Raw genomic sequence first — 22,691 nt, forward strand, 5'->3', positions numbered from 1 at the left:
ACCTCTCCTCCACAGCCGCCGCCCCGGCCGGAACCCCCACGGAAGAGTCACACAACTGCAGCATCGCTAAGGTTGGAATAGACCTTCAAGGCCACCCAGCCCAAGCGCCAGGCCAGCCCCAGCGCTGTAACCCCAAACCCAAGAGCCGCCCGGCCCAGCCGCACACGGGTGCCTGCGGAGCGCCGCCAGGGCCGCTCCCCCCTCACGGCCGCCAGGGCCAGGGCCGCGCGCGGGCTGCGCGTGCGGCCGCCGCGTTGCCCGGTAACGCGCGGCGGGGGCGGGCGCGCGGGTTGCCCGGAGACGGCGCTGCCGTGCCCGGCGCCGCTGTGCCCGGAGCCGCTGTGCCCGGCGCTGCGGGCGGACAGGTGAGGGAGGCAGGCGGGGAGCGAGCGCCGGCGGCTGGCCCCGCGGAGCGGGCGGGAGCTCGGCGGCCAGGGCAGAGCAGGGCAGGGCAGGGCAGGGATGCGGTACGGAGCGGTGTTTTTTGCCCCGCGGCGTGCGGCACGGCTCGGAAGGTTGTGCGGAGCTCGGCCGGGCCGCGCCGCCCGGCGCCCACCTCCACAAAGCGGCCCCGGGGAGCTCTCGGGGGCTGCGGGCGGTGTCTGAAGCATCCAGGAGCCGTCTGACGGTACTGTCGGGGATTTTGCATTGCTTTGGGGACTGTCCTACTACTGTGTGTGTGTCTGTACAAACGTGCTTGTGCAGAAACACGAACTTAAGATCGAGTAAAGGCGGAGGCAGCTATCTCCAAAAGAAGCAAACTGCGTGGCAAACGCTTGCCCTCCGCAGGGAGGGAGAGCTTTGGGCTTGTTTATACTATAAATGCTTTTCCCAGCTGGGACGAGTGTAGGAGGGGGAAGCAAAATCAAGTTTAGAGAATTAAAGAAAGATCATTCAAAAGCAAACTACAGGCTAAGTAAGCAAAGCTTATGAAAGTTAATTTAAGAGAGCGGACTGCAAATAAAGAACTAAGTTTGAGGGTTGTTTTCTGTGCAGTAAATTCCACTGGTATCTTAAGAGATGTTGCTTTACATAGACATTGTCATGCAACAATTTGAGAAACTGTTTCGGAAAACTTGAAGATGGTAGGTATGAAATCAAAGTCTGAGCAAGATCTTTAATTACTGCTGCAGTGAAGAACATAATCCTGGATTTTAGAATTGATAAAGACCATACTGTTCTTAATAGTGGGCTTAACCATGGCATGATATAGGAAATAAATACTTAGAAATGTCCTTTTTGAGTGCTAAACCCTGTTGCTTCAAGAGCCTCTTTCTGATCGCCATGCACTTAGTCTTTAAAAAACTTAATGGGCTGGGAAGTTCATTGTGTCTCTCTAATTCTACAAGCTTTTTATAGGAGTGTTGGGCCTTCTGTTTTTGTACCTTGTTTAAAAAATTTGCCATGACATTATGCAGCAATCTGCTATTCATAAGAGTGTAAAAGGGGAAAAATTCTGATAAGAAATACATAGGGTAAACAGTAAGACATTCAAACTTTAGTACAGAATTATTTTACCTTAAGTTATTTCTGGTAAACCATATTTCCCAGGTTTTAAAATAAGTTAAAGGTTCATAATCTTTGCACTTCCTAATTTTTTGTAGTCCTAAAGTAAGGAAAATATACTTCTGTTGTGACATTTCTTTTGTAATGACAGGCACAACTGTATAAGTTACTGATACATTTTAAGGTTTCTTTTAGAAAATAAATGCCTTGCACAAACCAGTCTAGATGACTTTGTGTTATTGTTATTTATGTTTTGTATTTCAAATCTGTTCAAAAGCATCAGTTAAGATTGTAGTCATTGGCAAATTGTTGTAACCCATACAGAGATATGGTGGTATAAAAAACTTGCAAAGGTAATATGGAATATGCATGGAAGAATACAGATAATGCAAAAATTTTAAAATCTCGTTGGATTATTGTTTTAATTACTGGTTTTTTTTCTCACTTATTAATTATCCTTCCTGACAAGATATCTGCAGTCTTCTTCCTCAGTTTCAATGTTCTCTATGTTCTATTATACCAAATCTTAGACTCTTTGAGTACCTCTGACTGTTTAAAGGACCCATAACACATCAATAAACTTGTGACTTGGTCATCTGCTATGAGGAAAATTCCCACGTAGCAAGAACAATGTAAGAAGGTCCTTGGTGTGTCCTAATGGTCCATTTAGTTCAGTATTTTATTTCTAGCAGTGGTAATAGGAGATTATAACTTAGGGAAAGCAGTATTTCCTCTTCCTGCAGTCTGCAAATTAAAGTTGATGTTGCCAGTAAGAGTTTCTTCACCAAATCCTGGTGGTGATAGTGTGTAACTGACATAATTTCTTTTATATATCAATATATAGCCAGGACAAGAGGAGAAGTATCAATATAATATTTGAGTTACAGAAAGTGGTTATAGGAAGTGTGAATTCCCCTGCAAGGTATAGGCAATTTGTTGACATCCTAGCACTCAGGCTAGCCATTATTTATGGTAGCAGCTGAGCTGTACTATGGGCACCAGAGAACGACAGAAGCTTTTATGGTAATCTTTTCTCCACTTGCATCCTATAAGCACCCTTGGCTGTATCCATTGGGGTCATCTATTCCTTATCCTGTTCTAGTACTGGCTGGAGATTCTGGGTTTTCTGGTATATATGGGATTTATTTGGTTATCAGTAAAGGCTTGTAGAACTTTGTTGAATTTTTAAAATTTGTTAACAGTATAATTTATTAGTTCTCGAGGCAGTGTCAAGTGTAGGAACTTGCCTCTTCCAGTTCTTTCTTTGTTGGTATTTTAATTTATGCTGATGACCTTGATTGCACTATTGTCTCTGCTAAGTCTTCTTACATTTTTCTCTTGGACTATTTTGTTTAATTCTGTGTGGGAAAACTGTGTGTAAGGAGATAAGTTGATAAATAGTGATTTTTAACGTCTTCATCAGTGGTGAATCTTTTTTTTGTTGTTGTTGTCATCCAGTATCTAATTTCCTATTTATTGATGGTAGATGCTCTCAGAAGCAGTTTTTGCTGTGGAAAAGGATTGAGGTAATAATTTTATTTTTTTTTTCCCCTTGGGCTGTATTTTATAGGTCTTATATTGACAAGGTTAATACTGCCTTTCCCCTACTTAATGGAGTTTTGTTCTTAATGCTTCTACTGACAATAAATTTGCTTCAGGTTCAGGAACCTTCACCTACCTTCTAGCCAACATGACAAATTTGAACCCAGCTGCTTAGCATGTATGATATCTTGATTCAAATAACATATCTATATCTCTGATCATTGCCTCCTTTTTTCATTATTTTTTATACCCTTGTATCTAAATGTTTAAATCTCTCTTGAATGGGCTAACCAAACATAATGCATGAATGACCAGTATAATGGTGCTGGGCCTCCTTCTGTGTTGACAGTATCTTTGCTAAAATGTTGTACATCTCTTCTGGCTTTGTCCTGTTGGTGGCTCATACTTTTCCCATGGTTTATTGCTTCCAGTGTTTGACTGATTTTGTAAGGGTTTTTTTCCTCTTTCTCTCCTTTTGACTGATTCCATTCTGCTTGATGTACTGTAGTTGCCTAGTATGTACTCAGTTTCATGGTCTCTTAAAACCCAGCACCTCTATTTGCATATTTTTGGGGGTTGGGGAGGGAGGGGGACAGCACACAGTGTTTGTTTATCTCATCCCTTTGAGTTATATGTTTTAAGATCTAGTTTATTTCTGTTTTAGGTGTAATTGTTGACATTTACTTGTACCATTAGATAACATGCTCTAAAATCTCTTACTTAATGAGACATAAATGGCCTAGTTTGTTGGCAGTCTGAAACATAATTTTTTGCTTTTAAACTTCTATATTATCTTTTTCAACCTGGCTAAAGAATCATTTGGAGGTTTTATGTTAGAGTTTGAATATATTTATTTTTTTACCCCACATAGGTTAATCAAGGTCTAAGAGAAGTAATTAATGTCACTATTTTCATTCTCCTAAATTTCTTTTCTTTACCTATTGTCTGAAAATACCTGTGATGGAGGACTGATGATAATTGAGTGAAAGACGATTTGTCTGATCCAGATCAGTTTCATACATGGTTTAGCTTTCAGGAAAGAAAGATTGAGACTTCAGCTGTCAAGTGTTACGTTAGTGTTGAGAAGAGCACTTCTCAACACCAATCATTTGTTGCTAACCTAGAGTGCATATTTTATACCTAACTGCTGGCTGTGAACAGGTATGTAGTTGCATCCCATTCTGATTTCCCAGATAATCAAGGGCAATCTTTTTACAGTTAAAGAGCTTCTTATTTTTGGGGTTTGCTGTGATGTTGAGGTTTCTTTTGCCTTTATGGACATCTGGGCACAAGTGGCTTTGAAGTGTCAGAACAAACCTGTTAAACTGACTGCTCTGTAAAAATTCCTAAGGTAGAAAATCTCATGTTTTACAACATTATAATGGCAAAAAAGTTTTTCAAGAGTTGACCTGTTTTTCTAATAAAATCAAGTTTTTCTTGCCCACATCCAGCTGTAACTACTAGTTCAAATTTGGAAAATTAATAAGTTGATATACAGCTGGACGTCATCCCCACTTTGACTGTTCAACCTGTCTTATCTCAGCATATCCATTAACACAGTTGATTTTAAATCTTACCTCGAGTTTCACAGCTAGAAAGAATTTGGTTTATTTCATTGAATTATTTTCCTACTTTTAGTTTATTTTCTTTGTAGTCTTTTTTGGGCTACAGATGCTGACTTTTTTCTCTTCATAAAAAAGTTTTTGGTACATGAATGTTTATGTTATTTCTTATATTTGCCTTAGAAACGTACTTTAAAGTAATTGTGATTTAATTTATATTTATCTTAATCCAAACCAGCCAACTATAGTATAAAAAGGTGGTATAATTAAAATATTTCGTTTATAATGTGTGCATTATAATTCCAGACAGGGGACTATTGCACTATTATAATCTAAATTTATTAGAATCTAATATGTATGTGAAGAATATGTTAGAATGGAATGACTTAGCTAGACATAGATAAAATCTTGTGATCGTGATTCAGAAAAATGCATGCAATATGTTTCTTGGCATATAAACTATTTGTTGACAGACCAAAAAATCATCAAGTGGCCATGTGGAATTAGCTACCTGCCAGGTTAAATCATAACTGGGTCGCTTTAATGTTGACTACATTCAAATTTTATACAAGCAGTGATTATGAAACTGAGACAAGTATTTCAATATAGACATAGATTTATGAATAAGATTGTAATTTTTCTCTGTAAATATACTGTGTGCCCTTTTTGTCTTTTTTGACCAAAGACACTATTGGAGATATTTAACTTTGCCATTTCTTATATGTATTCTTCACAGAATTAGAATGGCATCTACTAAGCCATAGTACTTTAAATATATATAAGCTTATAATTTTTTTTTGAAGAAATGTTAATTTATTTTCTTGGAAAAAGACTATAAATCTTCATTGAATTTATTTTTAAAATCCAGTTCTGGAACATCCTTAAGAAGATATATGATCAAGTCCAATCCACTGCTATTGTAGGTAGCTAAAGCTTAATCTGCTCTGTAAACTGATAAAGCTCAATCTTAAAAATAGCTTGTGAGAAGGTTGTGTGAAAGTCTCAGCCCAGTGTAGATCTGGTGGTGATGATAGTGTTGAACATCTGTTACTAACAGCTTATTCTAATCACTGTGAGGTAGCCTGGTTGCTCTGTATGTCATCTTTTCCTGATAAATCCATACAGCTTGTTGGGAAAGAGCAAGTGAGGGGAAAAAATAAAAAAGGACAACTATTTAGAGCCCTGCTATGGCTGTGCCATTGGTAGCTTGATAGGTGTTGGGGAAGTCTGGGGAAATCTAATTCTTGACTGACCTCGTGTGAGATAAGATTGCTGAAGTATAGGTTTGGTGTGTCATTATTATATGATTGGTTCTTGCACAGCTTTACTCTAAGCATTGTATTTTAGGATATTTGGCATCATTACATGCTTTGTGTTCTGAGTGTAAATATTGTTAAACTGCTAGTTAATTAACAAAACCTGAGGATTTAGTTGACTTCTTTACTCTAGATGTTGGTGTAATGAATTTGCATAATGGCATATCAGTTATCAAAATAATGAATTTCTATACTTTTGTTATTTAAGGAAATTTTAAGTATTTTATTCTTGGGTTGGTTGTTTGCTGTGCATTTTTGTTATGAAGACATGCCTGTATTGAGTTTTGTATCATCAATCCAAAGTCACAGCATGTTAATCTTTAGTAATTCAGTAGTTAAGGCAGATAATTTTTATAGTTATGATGGAACAAACCATGAAATTATGTCTACAAGGATTGGCAGGAAGTTTTCTCACAGAATCAAGTACAGCAAAAATAAAAAATATCCTGAGGTAAAAATCTAATCAATGGAAAATAATTCTTAATTTCAAAACATATATAATGCTACTAATTAATGGCAAGAATATATCAAACATGACTTTTTATAGAAGTTATACAGACAAATGTCTAAATATTTCTGTATATAATAGTTAAACAGAAACAGTAGTTAAATATGTATTTGGAAAAAAAGTGCATGGTTGATTTGTCACAGTATATGAACTTAAAATTATTAACTAACAGCAAATTTGGCGGTAAAAGTGGAAGATCAGAATAGATGTTTCTTACCTTTCATCCATTTCTGAAAATCTCTATTCATAGCTGAAGTGCATTGCTGACTTCTGATACTGCCAGATAACGTGGGAGAGTAGCATCAGTTTATTCATTCCGATGCAATATAGGACATTATTTTAAGATGTAATCTTTTATCCTCTGTTTTCTAGGTAAATTTTACATGTCCATTATATTTAGGTACAGGGTTTTTTTAGCGCATAGGGATTGAGGCCAATATACTCTCCAGAATATTCTTCCAGATTCTTAGGGTCATGTCTTTTGTAAAGAGCAAGGTAGTAGCTTGCTCTCATAATAAAGAGATATCTGCACTGGAATGTCCAGAAGATTGACTTTCATATGAAATACAAGGAGAAAATAACCACTGATTTTTTTTATTTTAATTTTATTTTTTTTAATAAAATTTTATGGGCAGTGGGGTGGCTGGTTGTATTTTGTTTCTTGTAGTTCTTGACTACTGTAGTGCTAAACCTTGATTACACATTGTGATCTTCATAGGCTAAAGCATCATAATTTTGAACATCCCTTCCACTTTTTCCTTCTGACTGTTTTAGGTTTTTTTTGTATTTATGCCTAGTCAATCTGAAATGAGCTAAAATGAGAGTACCTAGTTCCAAAGGGAGGATTGTGAAATGTCTGCAGCACAAGTTTGATCATCGAATCATAGTATATCTAAAGTCTGAAGGGGTCTGTTAGGATCATTGAGTCCAGTGTCCTGCTCCTTGCTAAAACACATGACTAAGAACATTGTCAAGATGCTCAATGAAATCTGAATGGTTTAATGACATGAAAGCTTCAAGGGGAATCTGTCCCAATGACTGACCATCCTCTCAGTGAAAAACCTTTTCATAATGTCTAACCGGAACCTGCCCTGACACAGTTTCATGCTATCTTCTTGTGTCAGCTCAAGAATTAAGCAGTTGTTTCTGCATCAAATGAATAGGATGTTTTGTCTTTTTTTTATTCCTTCTAGAATATATTAAACAAGTTTATTGGGCAATGTACTGTAAGACTACATACAAGTTGAAGATTGTCTCTTTTGGTCTGATATATTATAGTACACTTTGTTGTCCTTAAATTGAGGTCAAAGAACACTTAGATGGAGGTGCCAACTGGACTTTAGGTTAAGAGTATATTAAGTTTCTTATAAAGCATTTAATAATATTAACATTAATTACAACAATTTAAGGGATGGAACACTTTGAGATTTTTCACATTTTTATTATAATATTTAGTACACAGTTTTATTCATTCTACACATACATTTTGTTATTACCTTTATGTCATGGTTTAACCCCAAGCATCAGCCAAGACCCACTCAGCTACTCTCTCACTCTCCCACCAGCAGGACCAGGGAGAGAATCTGCAGGGTAAAAGCCAGAGAACTTGTGGGTTCTGGTTCTAAAAAGACAGTTTAATAGAGAAATCAAAAGCCGAGCACACAAGCAAAGCTAAACAAGGAATTCTTTCACTGCTTCCCATGGGCAGGTAGGTGCCCAGCCACCTCCAGGAGAGCAGGGCCCCATCAGTGGTTACTTGGGAAGACAAACACCATCACTGTGAATGTGTCCCCCCACCCTTTTTCCCTTCACGTACTTAGCATGATATAGTATGGCCTGGAATATCCCTTTGGTCAACTGGGGCCAGCTGTCCCAGCTTGAATTTCCTTCATGCACCCCCAGAAAATGCCTCGGCTCTGTGTAATCTATATTAATGACAGTATCTGTGTTGTCAATTCTGTTCAGCACAAACCCAAAACCAGAACACTATAGTATAATAGTTTTCCTAGCGCTTGGAGATGAATGATGAAATAGACTAAAATGTAATTGCCTTATAATGCATTTTTAGTCTTTCTTGTCTTTATTTTTCATGTATAATTTAACATCAAACTTCTTAATTTATTTACAGGTAATTGTGATAGATATTTTCAAGCAGTTTAAGTTCCCATCTGCTATCCTGAGAAGATTTTAATTACATCTGTACTTTTGAGTTGAAGATATTTACCAAGTTATTGACAAGATAATACCATGTTCATATCCATTTTAGCCCATGCTTCCCTGATGATACTGAAACTAAATGTGAGTCACAGTGTTTATCTTGAGAGACTCATTGTTTTGACAGGTTGGTATTGAGACTAGAAAACTCGGATCACATAGATGGTGGATCAGCTACAGGCTGTTGTGGTTTGACACTGGCCAAACTCCAGGCACCCACAAAAGCCGCTTTCTCACCCTCCCCTGCCAGAGCTGGGCAGAGGAGAGAAGAATTAATGAAGGATTCATGAGCTGAGATAAGGATGGGGGGAAAAAAAATCTCCAAGGGCAAAACAGGCTCAATTTACAAAGTGAATTTATTATTAATAAAATCAAGAGGATAATGAAAAGTAAAATAAGCCCTTAGAAACATCCTTTCTTCCCCTAACGCCTTCCTCCTTCCCACTGGCAGTACAGGGAGACAGACAGGGCATGAGGATTTGGTCAGATCCTCACCTGAGGTTTTATTCCTCTGCACAGGGAGAAGAGTCCTACCCCTGCTGCACCATGGGGTCCCTTCCACCGGAGACAGTTCTCCACGAACTTCTCCAAAGTGGCTCCAAATGTCACAAGGAGCAGTCCTCCCAAACCTGCTGCAATGCAAGTCCCTCCCACAGGGGAACAGTCCTCCCAAAACTGCTGTGGCATGGGTCACTGTTCCACAGGGTGCAGTCCTCCAAGGACAGGCTGCTCCAGCTTGGAAGCAGGGCCTTCTCTCTCCACTGGGTCTCCCACTGGATCACAGCCTCCTCCAGGCATTCACCTGCTCTGGCATGGGCACCTCCCCCATGGGCTGTGGGTGGATCTCTGCATCCCCTGTGGTTCCCCACGGGCTGTGGGTGGATCTCTGCATCCCCCATGGATCCCCACGGGCTGTGGGTGGATCTCTGAGCCCCCATGTGGATCCCCATGGGCTGTGGGTGGATCTCTGCATCCTCTGTGGATCCCAATGGGATGTCAATGGATCTCTGAACCCCCTGTGGATCCCCAAGGGCTGCAGGGGCACAGCTGCTTCACCACAGTCTCACCACAGCCTGCAGAGGAATCTCGGCTTCGGCACCTGGAGCACCTCCTCCTCCTCCTTCTCCACTGACCTTGGTGTCTCCATGTACTTTCCCTCACATGTTCTCACCTCCTCCTCTTCTCTGGCTAGAAAAAACTGCACTTTGTTTTGTTTTCCTTCTTAAATACATTATCACAGAGGCATTACCACTATTTCTCATTGGCCCAGCTTTGGCCAGTAGTATGTCCATCTTCAGAGCCATCAGGGATTTGCTCTGCCAGGCATGGTGGAAGCTTCCAGCAGCTTCTCACAGAAGCCACTTCTGTGCCCACCCCCTCCCAGTACTAAAACCCAGGCCATGCAAAACCAATAGGCAGGCATAAAAGAGAAACAAGTTTGTTACTATTGAACTACTTGTAATTCTTCGATCAAGATCTCAGTGACTGTGTGTGTCCTTACAAAAAAAAGACAGAACACCCTGAAAGCAAAGACTTTCCTTAATGGGAAAATATTCATTTACTTGAAACCATGATTTTCATGTGTAACAAGCAGTAATAATGTAGATATGTTTTAACAATTTGTAAAATTTTTGTTCACAGAAGTGGTACATCAGTAATATTTTTATTATTTTTTCATAGATCGTGGTTATGGTCAGGGATTTCTTCAGTGCTGTGATTTGAGGTGACTGAATTAGTCCCATATTTCTCATACAGTTTATGAGACTATGCAAGTCTGTGCACTTTGCATAGTTAATATTTGAGCTGAAATCTCAAAGGGCAAGTAATTTGAAAAATTTCAACGGTATTGTAGGAAGTTCTTCTGTACATACTTGTGTCTGTATCCATTTACATGGAGGACTGTATAACTATAAAAAATCTGATAATCTTGGAATGCTACTTCCTGTTACTGAGTGTCTTGATTTAAATATTCATGGTTCTGCATGTGTGGTTTGTATTTTTGGTTTGTTTATTTCTTTCTCCTTGGATGTCAGAATTTCTGAGTAAGAGGCTGGAAACCAGAAGTATTGCTGCTTTTCTTTATTCTCCTGGAGAATGTCACCTACCTACACAGTTCCCTTAATGGAAACTAAACGCTCTGGGGTAGGACAGGTAACATCCAATCACATTCATTTGCATCCATCCATATGTATCCACATACATATACAATGTATCCGTTGTATCCACAATACATACATCCAATGTACACAGTTCCTCTGTGGAAATGGTAAGTAATGCTGACCAGTTAGTATCTGGTACCTCCAACTGTTCTTTTCCTGCTTTAAATTTTGATTAAACAGTGGACTTCCCTATTTAGATTTTTAATTTATTATATTACAAATGGTGGGGAACAGCTTGTTAAGTCAGTATGGAAAGACAGAGGTTAACTGGATCCTAGGTTTCTTTAGAAACTGGGTTTGTTTGGGTCTGCACAATCTCTGCTGAGGATTTGATAGTTGCTGTAACCATGCAGTAAGGAAGGTTTGTATGATAATGTCTCCTAAACAGCACAGCTGATGAAATACATTGCTGCAGTATAGAAATGTGGTAGTACAGCTTTTATTCCTTTTTACCTTTCATTTTCATTAGCATAATGCAGTGTGAAATCTAATGTGAAACTTAGAAGCATACCAGTACTACCTGCTGAAGGAATAAATGCTGTCAGATATGTGAAACTCTTCTGAGGATGAGAAAAGAATCAGACCCATTCCGATGAATTAGTTAAATCAGGCTTTTTACATTTTTCAACTGGCGCTCGTGGCTGCAGCTGAGCCTTTTAGGCTCTGCTGGCTGTGAACAATGGAGTTGCAGATTTATTTTTTTTTCCCTCTTAAAAAAGCATGTTAAACTGATGCTTGGTATTTGCGATAATTTTGGCCCCTCCTACTGTGCCAATTGAAACCACTCCCTACATAACCAAAACAAATCGTTCCCAATCATTCTGAGGATATTTTACATTTCAGGACAAGCTTTTATGCACTGAACTGCATTTCATAGATAGTACCTTTTAAAAAGGGAAAGTAGTTTTTTAGGAGATAGATAAGAAAAACTCAAACAGCACCTCATTTTCAGAGCTCAGAAGCACAGGAAAATGAATCTTGAAGCACTAACCTGCTTTAATTTTAAATACTATAATATATAATCTAATACTTGTTTTCATATTGATTTCTGTTTTCCATTAGAAAATCCAATAGGTAGAACATTTAAATTGCTGTTAAAAGTATATCAAATTATATATTTATGAATTTAAAACTTATTAATCTCAATTCATACCACAGACTTCAGATCTGATCTTTGACTAGCTTGTTGTAGTGTTGAGTAAATTTTAGCACGGAGTTATTGTACTTATATGTGTTCAGGTTCTGTACTTTTTATTTCAACTGTGCCTTCTTTCATGGCTTGGATGACTTATATTTCCCATTGGTTTGATGAAGATGATTGGTATGAAGGACAACAAAGAGTAAGAATTGCTTAAAGTAATATTTTCTCTTTTACTATTTTTATATTTTTCTCCTTTAAGATGCTCTTTATTATTATATTGATAGTAGCATTTCTGTAGTGGTACTAGAAAGAGATTTGTATTAGTTTTAGTAAGGTCTTGAATCATAAATAAGGCATATCCAAAATGTGGTTTTTGAAAATTAATTTTGCTAGCTGGATAAAAGTTACTGTAACTGTGACAACCACCTACTTGCATTTTTTCGGTTACATAATTTAACAAGTAATAATTTTTTAATATGCAATGAGATGGAAAGCAAACATTTCATTTCATCATCTTAGAAGACATTAATTAATGCATGGCGTAAAATACTAATAGCAATAGGATGAAACAAAAATATTTGGGAGATATTAAATTACCTAGGGTCATTTCCAAGTTGTATCGTGGATAGCTTTATGTTTTTATTAACATTTTTCTGAGGGGGAGTTGTTACTATAGCAACATTTGCAGGATAACTTGGAAATTTTTTTTAGCATTTATTAGCTGCATGTCTAAGCTACTTTCATAGATTTATGGTGAGAAATTAATTTAAGTCACATTTCTTTCACTGTATTCAGCTCTCTTATGGTACCTTATATTTCATGATATAATGAAATGATTTCTTTTTTTTGTTTTCACAATATAAATGAATTAGAATGTGGGAGATTTCCACAAGCAGTTGCTTTCATTGTATTATTGTGTGTTACTTGATACTGCCTGCTATATACTCTTAAGTATAAAAAACTGGCAGGTATTAATACTGTTCCACTGTTCTCATTTTACATGTCACTAATGATGTGGAGGTTTCAGATGTAGAATTACCTTTTAATAGCTGTCATCAGGGATTCAGATGTGCGATGTGTCAAGAGGTAACTCTATCTGAAATCAGACCAGTCTTGGCAATTTGCCAGCAGAAGAGTAATTTTCTGATGATTGTTGTAGCTCTGGATTGGAAGATGAGAAGAGAAACTTACACAGTCTTGGATGCTTCATGCTGTGATCAGACATGGTTGTATACGTATCTCTGTGTATTAGACACATTATCTGCAAACTATGATTGAGCAATACTCCACAGATAATAGCTTTGTTATCACTGCTAGAGGGTTTCATATTGATTAGGTGTGTAGTCCAACATTGCTGGTGATATATTGTTAGAAATGTTAGCATTTCTCCATGCCTGGTTTCACACCTAGTATGGCTCCTTAGATTATCTTGTTAAAGTTGCACAATAAAGGATATTCTAGTTAAATGTACAAGTAGTGTAGTCAAGACAGTCAAAATCACTACTCTGTGATACTTACTATGTTATGATTTTTTTAATGTTATTGCCTTCTGTTTTCTAAGCAGGCTATCTATATTGGATTAATATTTTGGGTTTTATTTTGAGCATTTGTTTCTGTAATTCTCAGGCTGTGATTTCAAGTTTCAAACTTTAGGGAAAGGTCCACAACTTCTTCCCTTGTGAAGCCAGAGATCCTGTGGTTAAATCAGTTCTGTTAGTGATTTGGGTCCAATTTTATTGTGGAGGTTTAAAATGTCTGTGAACACTAGCAGAACACTTGTTCATTTCAAATAATATTTTAAATCAGACTATTCTTTTCCTGGTCAATGTCTGGATAAGTGAATGCACATTTTGAACATTTGCTAGGTTGTCATAGGTTAGGAAATGTCATCTGAAAATTCTGGTTGCAAAAGTCTAGCCAAAGCTTCTGGTATTTTTGAGGAATCTTGTTGAAATTCAAAGTCTTGTCCAAGGCACCCTCTTCCTGACTAGGGTTAGCCTTCTGATTATCTGGGGAGCTATACATGGCCTGTGTACCATGAATTGTATACAAAATGAGAAAAAACATATTCAATTTTTGCTGTCTATACTGCTTAGTGGTAAACTAGCAACCAGCCTAATACTTTAATAAGCAAGGTACATGTGCAAACCTACATAATCTACATTCTTCTACATTGTGACTGTCACTACTATTATAGTCAGACTTTATTTTTTGCCTAGAAGCAGTTGCTAGTGTGTATTGTCTCAGACTATTCTGAGACCTGCATTAGTAACTGCAATTTAGTAAGCCATGTCAAGACTGAAAATTCATTAGCACTTTGTGGTACTTCAAAGTAGGAAGAACTTTTGTTTGTTTTGTCAAAGCTTTCATATTGTAAGTTGTCTGTTGTCTTTTAAGCTGCATATATACCACAGTATTTATGATTACCCTTTATTTCATAGGTCTGGACAAATTAATATGAACTTAATTTCTTAACATGGCTATAATGTGCTTGGTGTTTCCCAGCCCCACTGGAAGAACACCAGTGCTAATTATATTTGTGTTTTTACATGAGTCTCAGTGCTATTGAGGCATTCAGTCAGAAGTAATTTTCAGTCTTGCAGATATACTAAGTTTTCTTCATAAGTTTGAAGACATTTGTGCTTTCAGAAAGATAAAATGATTGTCCATTATCTGGTGCTTTTCACTGGTCCCACTGTATAGGGTAATGAATTTGAAACTCTATGGTTCACAGATGACATTTTCATCTCTAATTATTTCCTTCCAAAGATGGGTTAGTATACCCCATGTCTTTAAGAATATATAATGTGATATAATGTCTTTGCATCACTGAAGAGCTTATTAATTATTATGTTATCATTGATTTGCTGACCTTGGGACAGTAGTCAAAATATGTCCTTGGGACAGTAGTCTGTTTGAGATATAACAGTTTTATATTTCAAACATACAGGAGTGACAGCAAGCTTTCCACATAAGAGAAGATACAAACCTTATGGGGAGATAATGACAATAGTGTGAACAGAAACAGAGGGCACTTCACTGCTTGTAGCTGTTAAGAAACTACACTTTGTATACACAGACGCACACTGATTAACATAAGGCTACTGTATATCCACTTCTGTATGCATGCCATATTGCATATGGACTCATTTGGATAAGTCATACACCATGTGGACCACAATCAGAGCACATGTGAACATCTGTTGTTGCTTGTGCTTGATGGTTATGCATTTGTGGATATTGATAACATGCTAACACTGTATTGATAATGAAAGTATTAAGTGATGGATTTAAAGAGCTATTATTATTCTACAAGTGTTATTGTAGTGGAATTGGGAAATACAGAGAGCAATGAAATACACTGAGGAGGTGAAGCAGAGAAAAAGGAGTTAGATTAAAATTAAAATGGTGCCTGTTAAAGAGCTGCAGTTGCCAGGCTACTAACACTGCAGTTTTGTGTGGTGTGACACAACACTCAGTCTTTTCTCCTGCATCCTGTAGTAACTGCATTATTCTGTGAACATCAAGGTTTAGTTCCTCCATCTGTCAAGTAAAGTGATTTCATTCTACAATCAGAACAATATTTTCTATTTTTGGGACCAGCAAGGTATTGGAATGAATGTGGGAATTCTAAAGTGCTTTGCAAAAAATGATACCTATGCTAAGGTAGGGATTATTAGGCATTTATCTTTAAGTTATTGATATAAAGCATGGTATGTACCTAGTCAATTCAGTTGTTATTTTAAAATAATATTTATGATATACCAAATTTCAGTTTAATGTGGTTGGTTGTTGGGGGTTTTTTCTATATTAAGCAACAAGGAAGGACCTAGAATGTTGTTGCTTCTGCCAATTGAAAAGAAAGGGTTTGTTGTCCTCCCTCTTTCCTTCATCTCCTTGGAAACTGTGAGCACACACTGCTAGCTTTCCCAATGTGGTATACGCTTTTTACATGCACAGGGGTTTTTTTCATTGTAGACTTAAGAGTCCAGTGTAATTACTTCTATGTCCCTTATTTCAAAATAAAATGCTTTTTTACAAAGTATAAAAAAATCTCTATTGTATAAAAATGCACATGTGAAAAAATATGTATTTTCAGTAATGCTCCATTTTTACCTTTTTGTCATTTTACTCAGGCTGTTCTGATGAATACATCTTTCTCTTTTATACTCTGTTTACTCTGTTAAATATGCTTAACAAAATCTATAATGTTTGAAAAGATCTGCAGGAAATTGCTTTAATACATGATACCTATGAGAGAGAAAGTCAGTATGCCACACAACCATCACTTCTTCTTCTAGATACTGTCAAACTGAATTTCAAGGCAAATGCTTCCTCTTGTCAAGTGGTATATCATTACAAAGAGCGGGAAATAATAACATCTTAAAACAATAAAAATTAGTAAATAAAATGCAAATTCTTTTCTGTAATAAAGCTCAGAATATTTTATGTATGTAACTTTTTATATATACTTAAATAGGGAAAATCTAGTCAAAGTTTAAGAATACTTATTAAGCGTGAATTCTTAACTCAGTGAAATAACAATATATTACAGTGCAACATTTTTCATCTAAAATTGGAAAAATTCAACTATTAGCAGCATTTTTATAGTGATTACTGCAGAATCCTACAAGACAAATCTGTTGTTACTCTGAAAGAAAAATCCATGGAATTCTGTTTTATCATCTGTTAGAGATCTTAGATTTATGATTAATTTTACCTGTAATCAAACTGCAAATTAAACAAGACTTAAGTCATATTTTCTTACAGACTAAAACTTCAGAAAATCAGGAATTCTTAGCTCCCATATAAGAAGGTAAAAAAAAAAAAAAAAAGATTATCTGTACAAAGAGGGAAAATCTTTTATTATTATGAAGTAAATAGTTGTGTAGTCTTAGGTTCTAAATACTTATCGATTTTTTATCAATCATACATTGATGGTTTTCAGGTGGTAAACCTGGAAACTAAACCTATGATAATCTAATAGTTTACATCTAATTCTCTCCTACTTCACCATGCCTTTTTTAACGTTCCTTAACAGTTTGCTGACACACCTAGAGTTTAACCATTGTTTTCCCTGGAATCAAGAACAGAATCCAAAATTTCTAGTTCCAGGTAGTCTGTGCTTTCATAAAATAATTATCTAATCAGCTGAGGAATATTAATTTCAGAAAAAGTGATTGTTGGTGGTGCCAGTTACTTTTTCATGTGAACTAGAAGTCTGTTCTGAATGACCCAAATCCAATTATTTCTCTGCATATGTGATTTACAGTTTAATTGCACAGAAGAGACCTCTGCGATTTGTAATTTTACTGAACAGTAAAGAACACTAAATGGCAAAATTAGAAATTTGGAGGCTATTTTTGCCTCTTCATGATGTTGATTCTTTAAATAATTAGATCAATTTCTCTCTGGGGGGACTCATATCATTTAGAATATGAGATGGATTGCAAAGGAGCTGCAAGATGATGCAATTTATAGAAATGTTCTCTCTGGAATCTCTAATTTGCTGCAGAAGTTGAAAGAATTACTATTATTGACAGACAGAAAGGAAGTCTAAGAGCCAAAGCACTTGTCTGTAACAACTGTATCTTGTAACTTGTATATTTCTGTTCAGCTTTTGCAGTCTATTTTACCAGAATTTTCAAAGGTTACATGTGAGCATTTAATTCCCTTCAGTCATTTAGTACTCACTCAGAATGTTTAAACACTTTAACTAAGGTCAGTGATATCTTTAAGATGATCAGTCTCAAATATTCAACTGATCTTCTGCTGAAGAAGCTCCCAAAATAAGTTGCTTAAATTTTTTTCTTTTTCTTTCATACTTTTCAAGGTGAGAGAAACATTGTTATATCTGTAGTTATTCATTATTGTTTACCTGTCAAGCAGATAGAGCAAAAAGAGGAGAAAAATTAAAAATAAAATTAATCATTCAACTTTATTTTTATCCCTTGTATAAAGATATTAAAATAAAATTTTAATATTAATTAGGCAACCAGTTTTTAGCTAATAGTGACCAGTAGGCTCCTTTGGGTATTACAGATCACAACTGCAGGACTTGTATAAAGCTTGTTCTGTATGTGCCTTAATACTACTGTCATCCAGAAAATATTTCCTCTTCTATATGTTTAATATCAAGTAGGTCAAGACTGATCTACAGCAACATCTGTGCTAAACTGTTACACAGCAGTGCATTGCATAACCAATCCTTGTGCTTCATCAACTGTTGCTCCCTCAAAATACTTGATTGCTTTTTAAGTCTCATTTCTCACTAATTCCCTTTCCTTTGTGGAGCTTGAAATGGTACCTAACACTTGGTAAATTTAATATGGCTCTCCCGTTTCAGGATTATAGTCTTACTTCTTTGACCTAAAGATGTCATCCTCCATATTCTATGTATTATTTTTCCACCAAATATCCCTCAGTCTATTATCTGTCCACAGCATAAATGTGACCCTGAGACATTCTGTTACTAGGTAACATGTTGACATCCTGAATGAAAAGTGTGCTAGGTAGATAATTGGCCTGGCCCAGCAAAGCATTTTTTGCATTTTTATGTTGAAGTCAATTTTCTCACTCTGAGTACAGCTGGGACTGTGGGACTTGGTTTGGACACAGAAAGAATAGTTTGCTGTACAGTATTGTTACTCTAAGATTTGCTTTTGTTTTTTCACAGCTCACCTCACCTTTTTCTTAAGCAGTAATTATTAAGAAAATTTAGAAATTTTCTACTCACAGGATGTTAATAAGAAGGATATTATGATAGTGTTGATCTATGCAAGTGGTTTGAAGATCTTTCTAAATGTTGGTTTTACTTAAAACTATTAGAATATGGTTTATTTTGTCTGGGTGTCAGTGGGAGATGAATGGGAGAGCAGAGAAGGCATTAAACTGTAATAGAGAAAGTATTGAACCAGACTGTGGAAGAAAATGATCATGATGAACAGTTTCAGCTAGTACAAATCAAGAACTATTCAAGTTTCTATGGGCTACCTCCCCAGCTCCCTTTTCTTCCAAATGGATTGGTGTGAATGGTATTAGGCACCCTTTCTTGTGTGGCACTGAAGCCTCTGAACATCTACTTGTCTTTATTTCAGATACATTCATTTGTACCTCAGGCGAGTTATGTTTTTAAAGCAGACATATAAATTATTTATGGGAACAAAAATGTATTATTCTGTTCTTTAATATTCTGTCATCTTGGAGTTTAATGAATTTTTGTTTTAAAGGCAAAAATGTCACATGTGAAACAAGTGGGACTTTTAGCTGCTGGATGTCAGCCATGGAACAAGGATATATGTGCGGCTAGTGGGGACAGATTTGCCTACTGTGCTACCCTTGCTGTTTATATTTATCAGGTAAGATTATTCTTGTTTAGCAGATTAGTTACACTTTTACATTGCTGTTGATCTCACTTTGATCCCTTTCAACAAATGTTTCTGCAATGTTTGGAAGTATGGTTGCTGAGAAGATGTCTATGTAAAGCTCAATATTCCATTCAAGATACCTCTGAAACTGTATGTGTCAAGGATTATTTTTAGAAGATGGACTTACAGTGCAGCAAACATTTGAGATGAGTGAGGTTCAGTGATAAAAGACTGGATTCTGAGGGAGAAATGAAGAAATTCCACAATTCCATTTGATGCTGTAGTATAATGAAGTCTTTTGTGTAGTGGATTAAAATGGTTCAAAGCTGAGGATTCAGTGACCCACCTTTATTTAATTTGGATCCTAAACTCCTCAGCACTGTTGTCTTCTGAAGTTTGCATCTGCTGTGCATCTAAAAAATCATAATGCTTTGACATAGAATTTTCAGATTGAGAAATATGCGAGGAAATAATGTACTTACATTAATTTTAAGAGTTATACTGGTAGTAGGATTAAAATGAACAAAATTTACTGTGCTATGTCTGTGCTTTTTATTTTTTATATATATTTTTAACTAAGTAATTTTAAAAAAGAGAAGGATTTCAAACTCATTTTTATATTCTGTCCTGTTTATCCTCTCGGAGTTTACTAAATGATTGTTACTATGCCTATAAATAAAGCATTTTAGGATTGCTTGAGTACACTTCTAACTGAAATACAATAATTTTTAAGTGACAGAAAGATAGACATAAAACAGTTTTTCAGATAGATTGGTACCTGGCAACCTTTATTTCCAAGTCAAATGTATGAGAATTTATTTTATTGAGATGTGAGGTACTGGCAATAGTTAAATACACAATAAATTCATCCATAAGTCTAATACTGCTATATGAAATATTCTCCAGTCAAGAAGTATTTAAAGTAAGTTTACAAAAAATGTATTTCTAACATTAATTTTGCTATTTGTTTAGCTGGATCACCGATACAATGAATTCAAGCTCCATGCTATTATGTCTGAGCATAAGAAGACAATCACAGCCATATCTTGGTGTCCTCACAACCCTGACGTGTTTGCAAGTGCCAGTGCAGATAGTTTAGTGATCATCTGGAATGTGAACGAACAGAAAGTTGTGGCCAAGCTGGACAATACAAAAGGTATTTTAGACATGGAGTTCTGTTTTATCCATACAGCATGATCCATGGGTATGAGAAATACTTGATACAGTGTAAACTCTATAGTTGGTAGGCTGGAGTTTTAACAATTGCCTAATACAATATTCATGTCAGATTTGTTGTAGTTTATTCTAGAAAATAATGATAGCGTGTTGGAGTAAATTGCTGTCAACCATCTCGCATTTGGTAAAGAAAGACATTATTCTTTTTCTCTAAAGAAGTTGACCAGTTCAAGAATTAACTTTGATAGTGATTTCTTATTGAGCAGGGGAGGAAAAAAACCCAAAACCAACATTATTTTCATCACTGTATAAAAGGACAAATAACTGAATTTTAAAACAATAAATTTCACGATGACTTTAGCTAAGTGAAAGCAAATAAACGGTAGCCTTAATAGATTCAGGTCTAAATCATCAGTGAATTTGGAGAGTTTTTGTCTAACTGAATCTTGTCTCAGGCCTTGAAACTGCTGGAGATTTTATTACAAGTCTAGAGAGTTAAGCATCGGTGTTACAGTTACATTTCCCTGCCCAGTTGTGATTTATGCCATTTAGTCAAAACCAGTATCTGTATTTCTGTTCTTACAGTCAATCTCATCAGGTGTCCTTGACTCCTGCATTTTCATTCTTGGAAAGTGAGTGTGACCCAAGAACAGTCAAGGATCTCAGGATCTAATAAGCTATTTTGGGACTCCCTATTCTAGTCTCTCCAGAGCATTTAGGGATACCTCTGGAAATCTTTTACATGTATTCTTTTGTATATCACACAAAAGAAATCCAAAAAATATCCACAGTGATTTAATCTATTCTAAAATAAATATTGTATCAGTTCATGCATGAATATACATGCTGGTACTTATTTTTTAATGCATTGCTTGTTTAAAAATCTACTTCAGCCAATGACTACACATGAAAGAAGTGTTGTTATTAATATTTTAATAATTTTAGAGACTAGTTTAAGATAATATGTTTAAACCTTCTATTGATTTCTCTTTTAGTCCCTTTTACACTGCCATATAAAAGTGTCTAAATACAGTTTTAAGTTTGCAGCTTGAGGAATTTGTCTCACTAGTTTATTCCTTCAAGCACACATTATTAACTTATGAGGATGATGAAGGTTGGTGATGTTAAGATCAAAATTCTGAAACTGCCTACAATTAGGTATTAGACAACTGAATTAAAACTGTCATGTATTCAGAAGGAAGCTAGCAAGAGTTTCCTTTTATTACAGAGCTAGCTTTCAAATTTTGTCACAAATATCTGCTTCTGTTAGATTTATCTCTAAATTTCATTTAACGAAAAACGCATCTTGAAATTCTCAGTATTTTATTATCTTAGTAGCAAATAACTTACAGTAAAACAGTAGTGAATGAAATTCTGAATGAATGAAAGTATTGTTTGCAGGATCAGGCTTTCCTCTTTTAAACGTCTGATTGTGTTTGGCACTGATGAAGTGTAGATATCATGAAATACGGCTCATTAAAGTAGCATAAAAGTAATTTGGGAAATAATTTTACTTCCTGTCTATGGAAGACTGTAGTTCACTCTTACTCATAAGATGTTCACACAGCTCTCTAAATTTCAATCTAGCAATTTTTATGTAGAACAATTATTTGTATTGTTTTTCAAGACAATTTCTGATACTGGGTCAAGGAATACTACACTGAATTTCGCATCCTGGTTCTCACAAGGTTTACCTGTATGTTTCAGGAATTCCTGCGTCCCTTGGCTGGTGCTGGAATGCAGGTGATGCAGTAGCATTTGTGTCCCACAGGGGTCCACTGTACATTTGGACCATCTCAGGACCTGACAGCGGGGTAACTGTGCATAGAGAAGCACACAGTTTCTTGTCAGATATCAGTCTGTTTAGATGGCATCCAAAGAAAAAAGGAAAGGTGGTATTTGGACATACTGATGGAAGCCTATCTATTTTTCAACCAGGTAAAACCCATATAGCAAAATATTTAGTTTTATTGATGTATCTCTTGTTTCTCCATATGCATGTAATTCTGCACAATTTGTTCTTGATTCATAATATTCCTATTCCTTCCCTATCACAAAAATACGTTTTCTTAAATAAAGAATTCAGAGCATTTTCTTTATGTCTCCTCCCTTTTTGTGACCAAGATAGGACAGCAATTTTTTGACAACTGCAATAAACACTTTTTTTCTGAGAATGATAACAGCCACAATCCTCTACTGA

The 22,691-nt window shown here is 36.2% G+C and overlaps 1 protein-coding gene across 5 annotated transcripts in view; it reads left to right on the forward strand.

Moving 5' to 3' along the window:
- Window positions 1-295: 295 nt before the first annotated feature.
- WDR17 (WD repeat domain 17) overlaps window positions 296-22,691 on the forward strand; it is a 56,302-nt gene continuing 33,906 nt past the window's right edge. For 2 of the 5 annotated variants that reach the window (XM_015624350.3, XM_015624351.3), the window contains exons 1-4: window positions 11,596-12,147; window positions 19,178-19,306; window positions 20,288-20,471; window positions 22,199-22,429. In XM_015624350.3, coding sequence (XP_015479836.1) covers window positions 12,037-12,147; window positions 19,178-19,306; window positions 20,288-20,471; window positions 22,199-22,429 — 655 coding nt within the window. In that variant the 5' untranslated portion in view covers window positions 11,596-12,036. Of the gene's footprint in view, window positions 366-518; window positions 629-11,592; window positions 12,148-19,177; window positions 19,307-20,287; window positions 20,472-22,198; window positions 22,430-22,691 lie in introns of those variants that run through there. The other 3 variants (XM_015624352.1, XM_015624353.3, XM_033513999.1) reach the window with 3 other exon arrangements.

Source organism: Parus major, chromosome 4 (assembly GCF_001522545.3).
Source record: "Parus major isolate Abel chromosome 4, Parus_major1.1, whole genome shotgun sequence".
NCBI lineage: Eukaryota > Metazoa > Chordata > Aves > Passeriformes > Paridae > Parus > Parus major.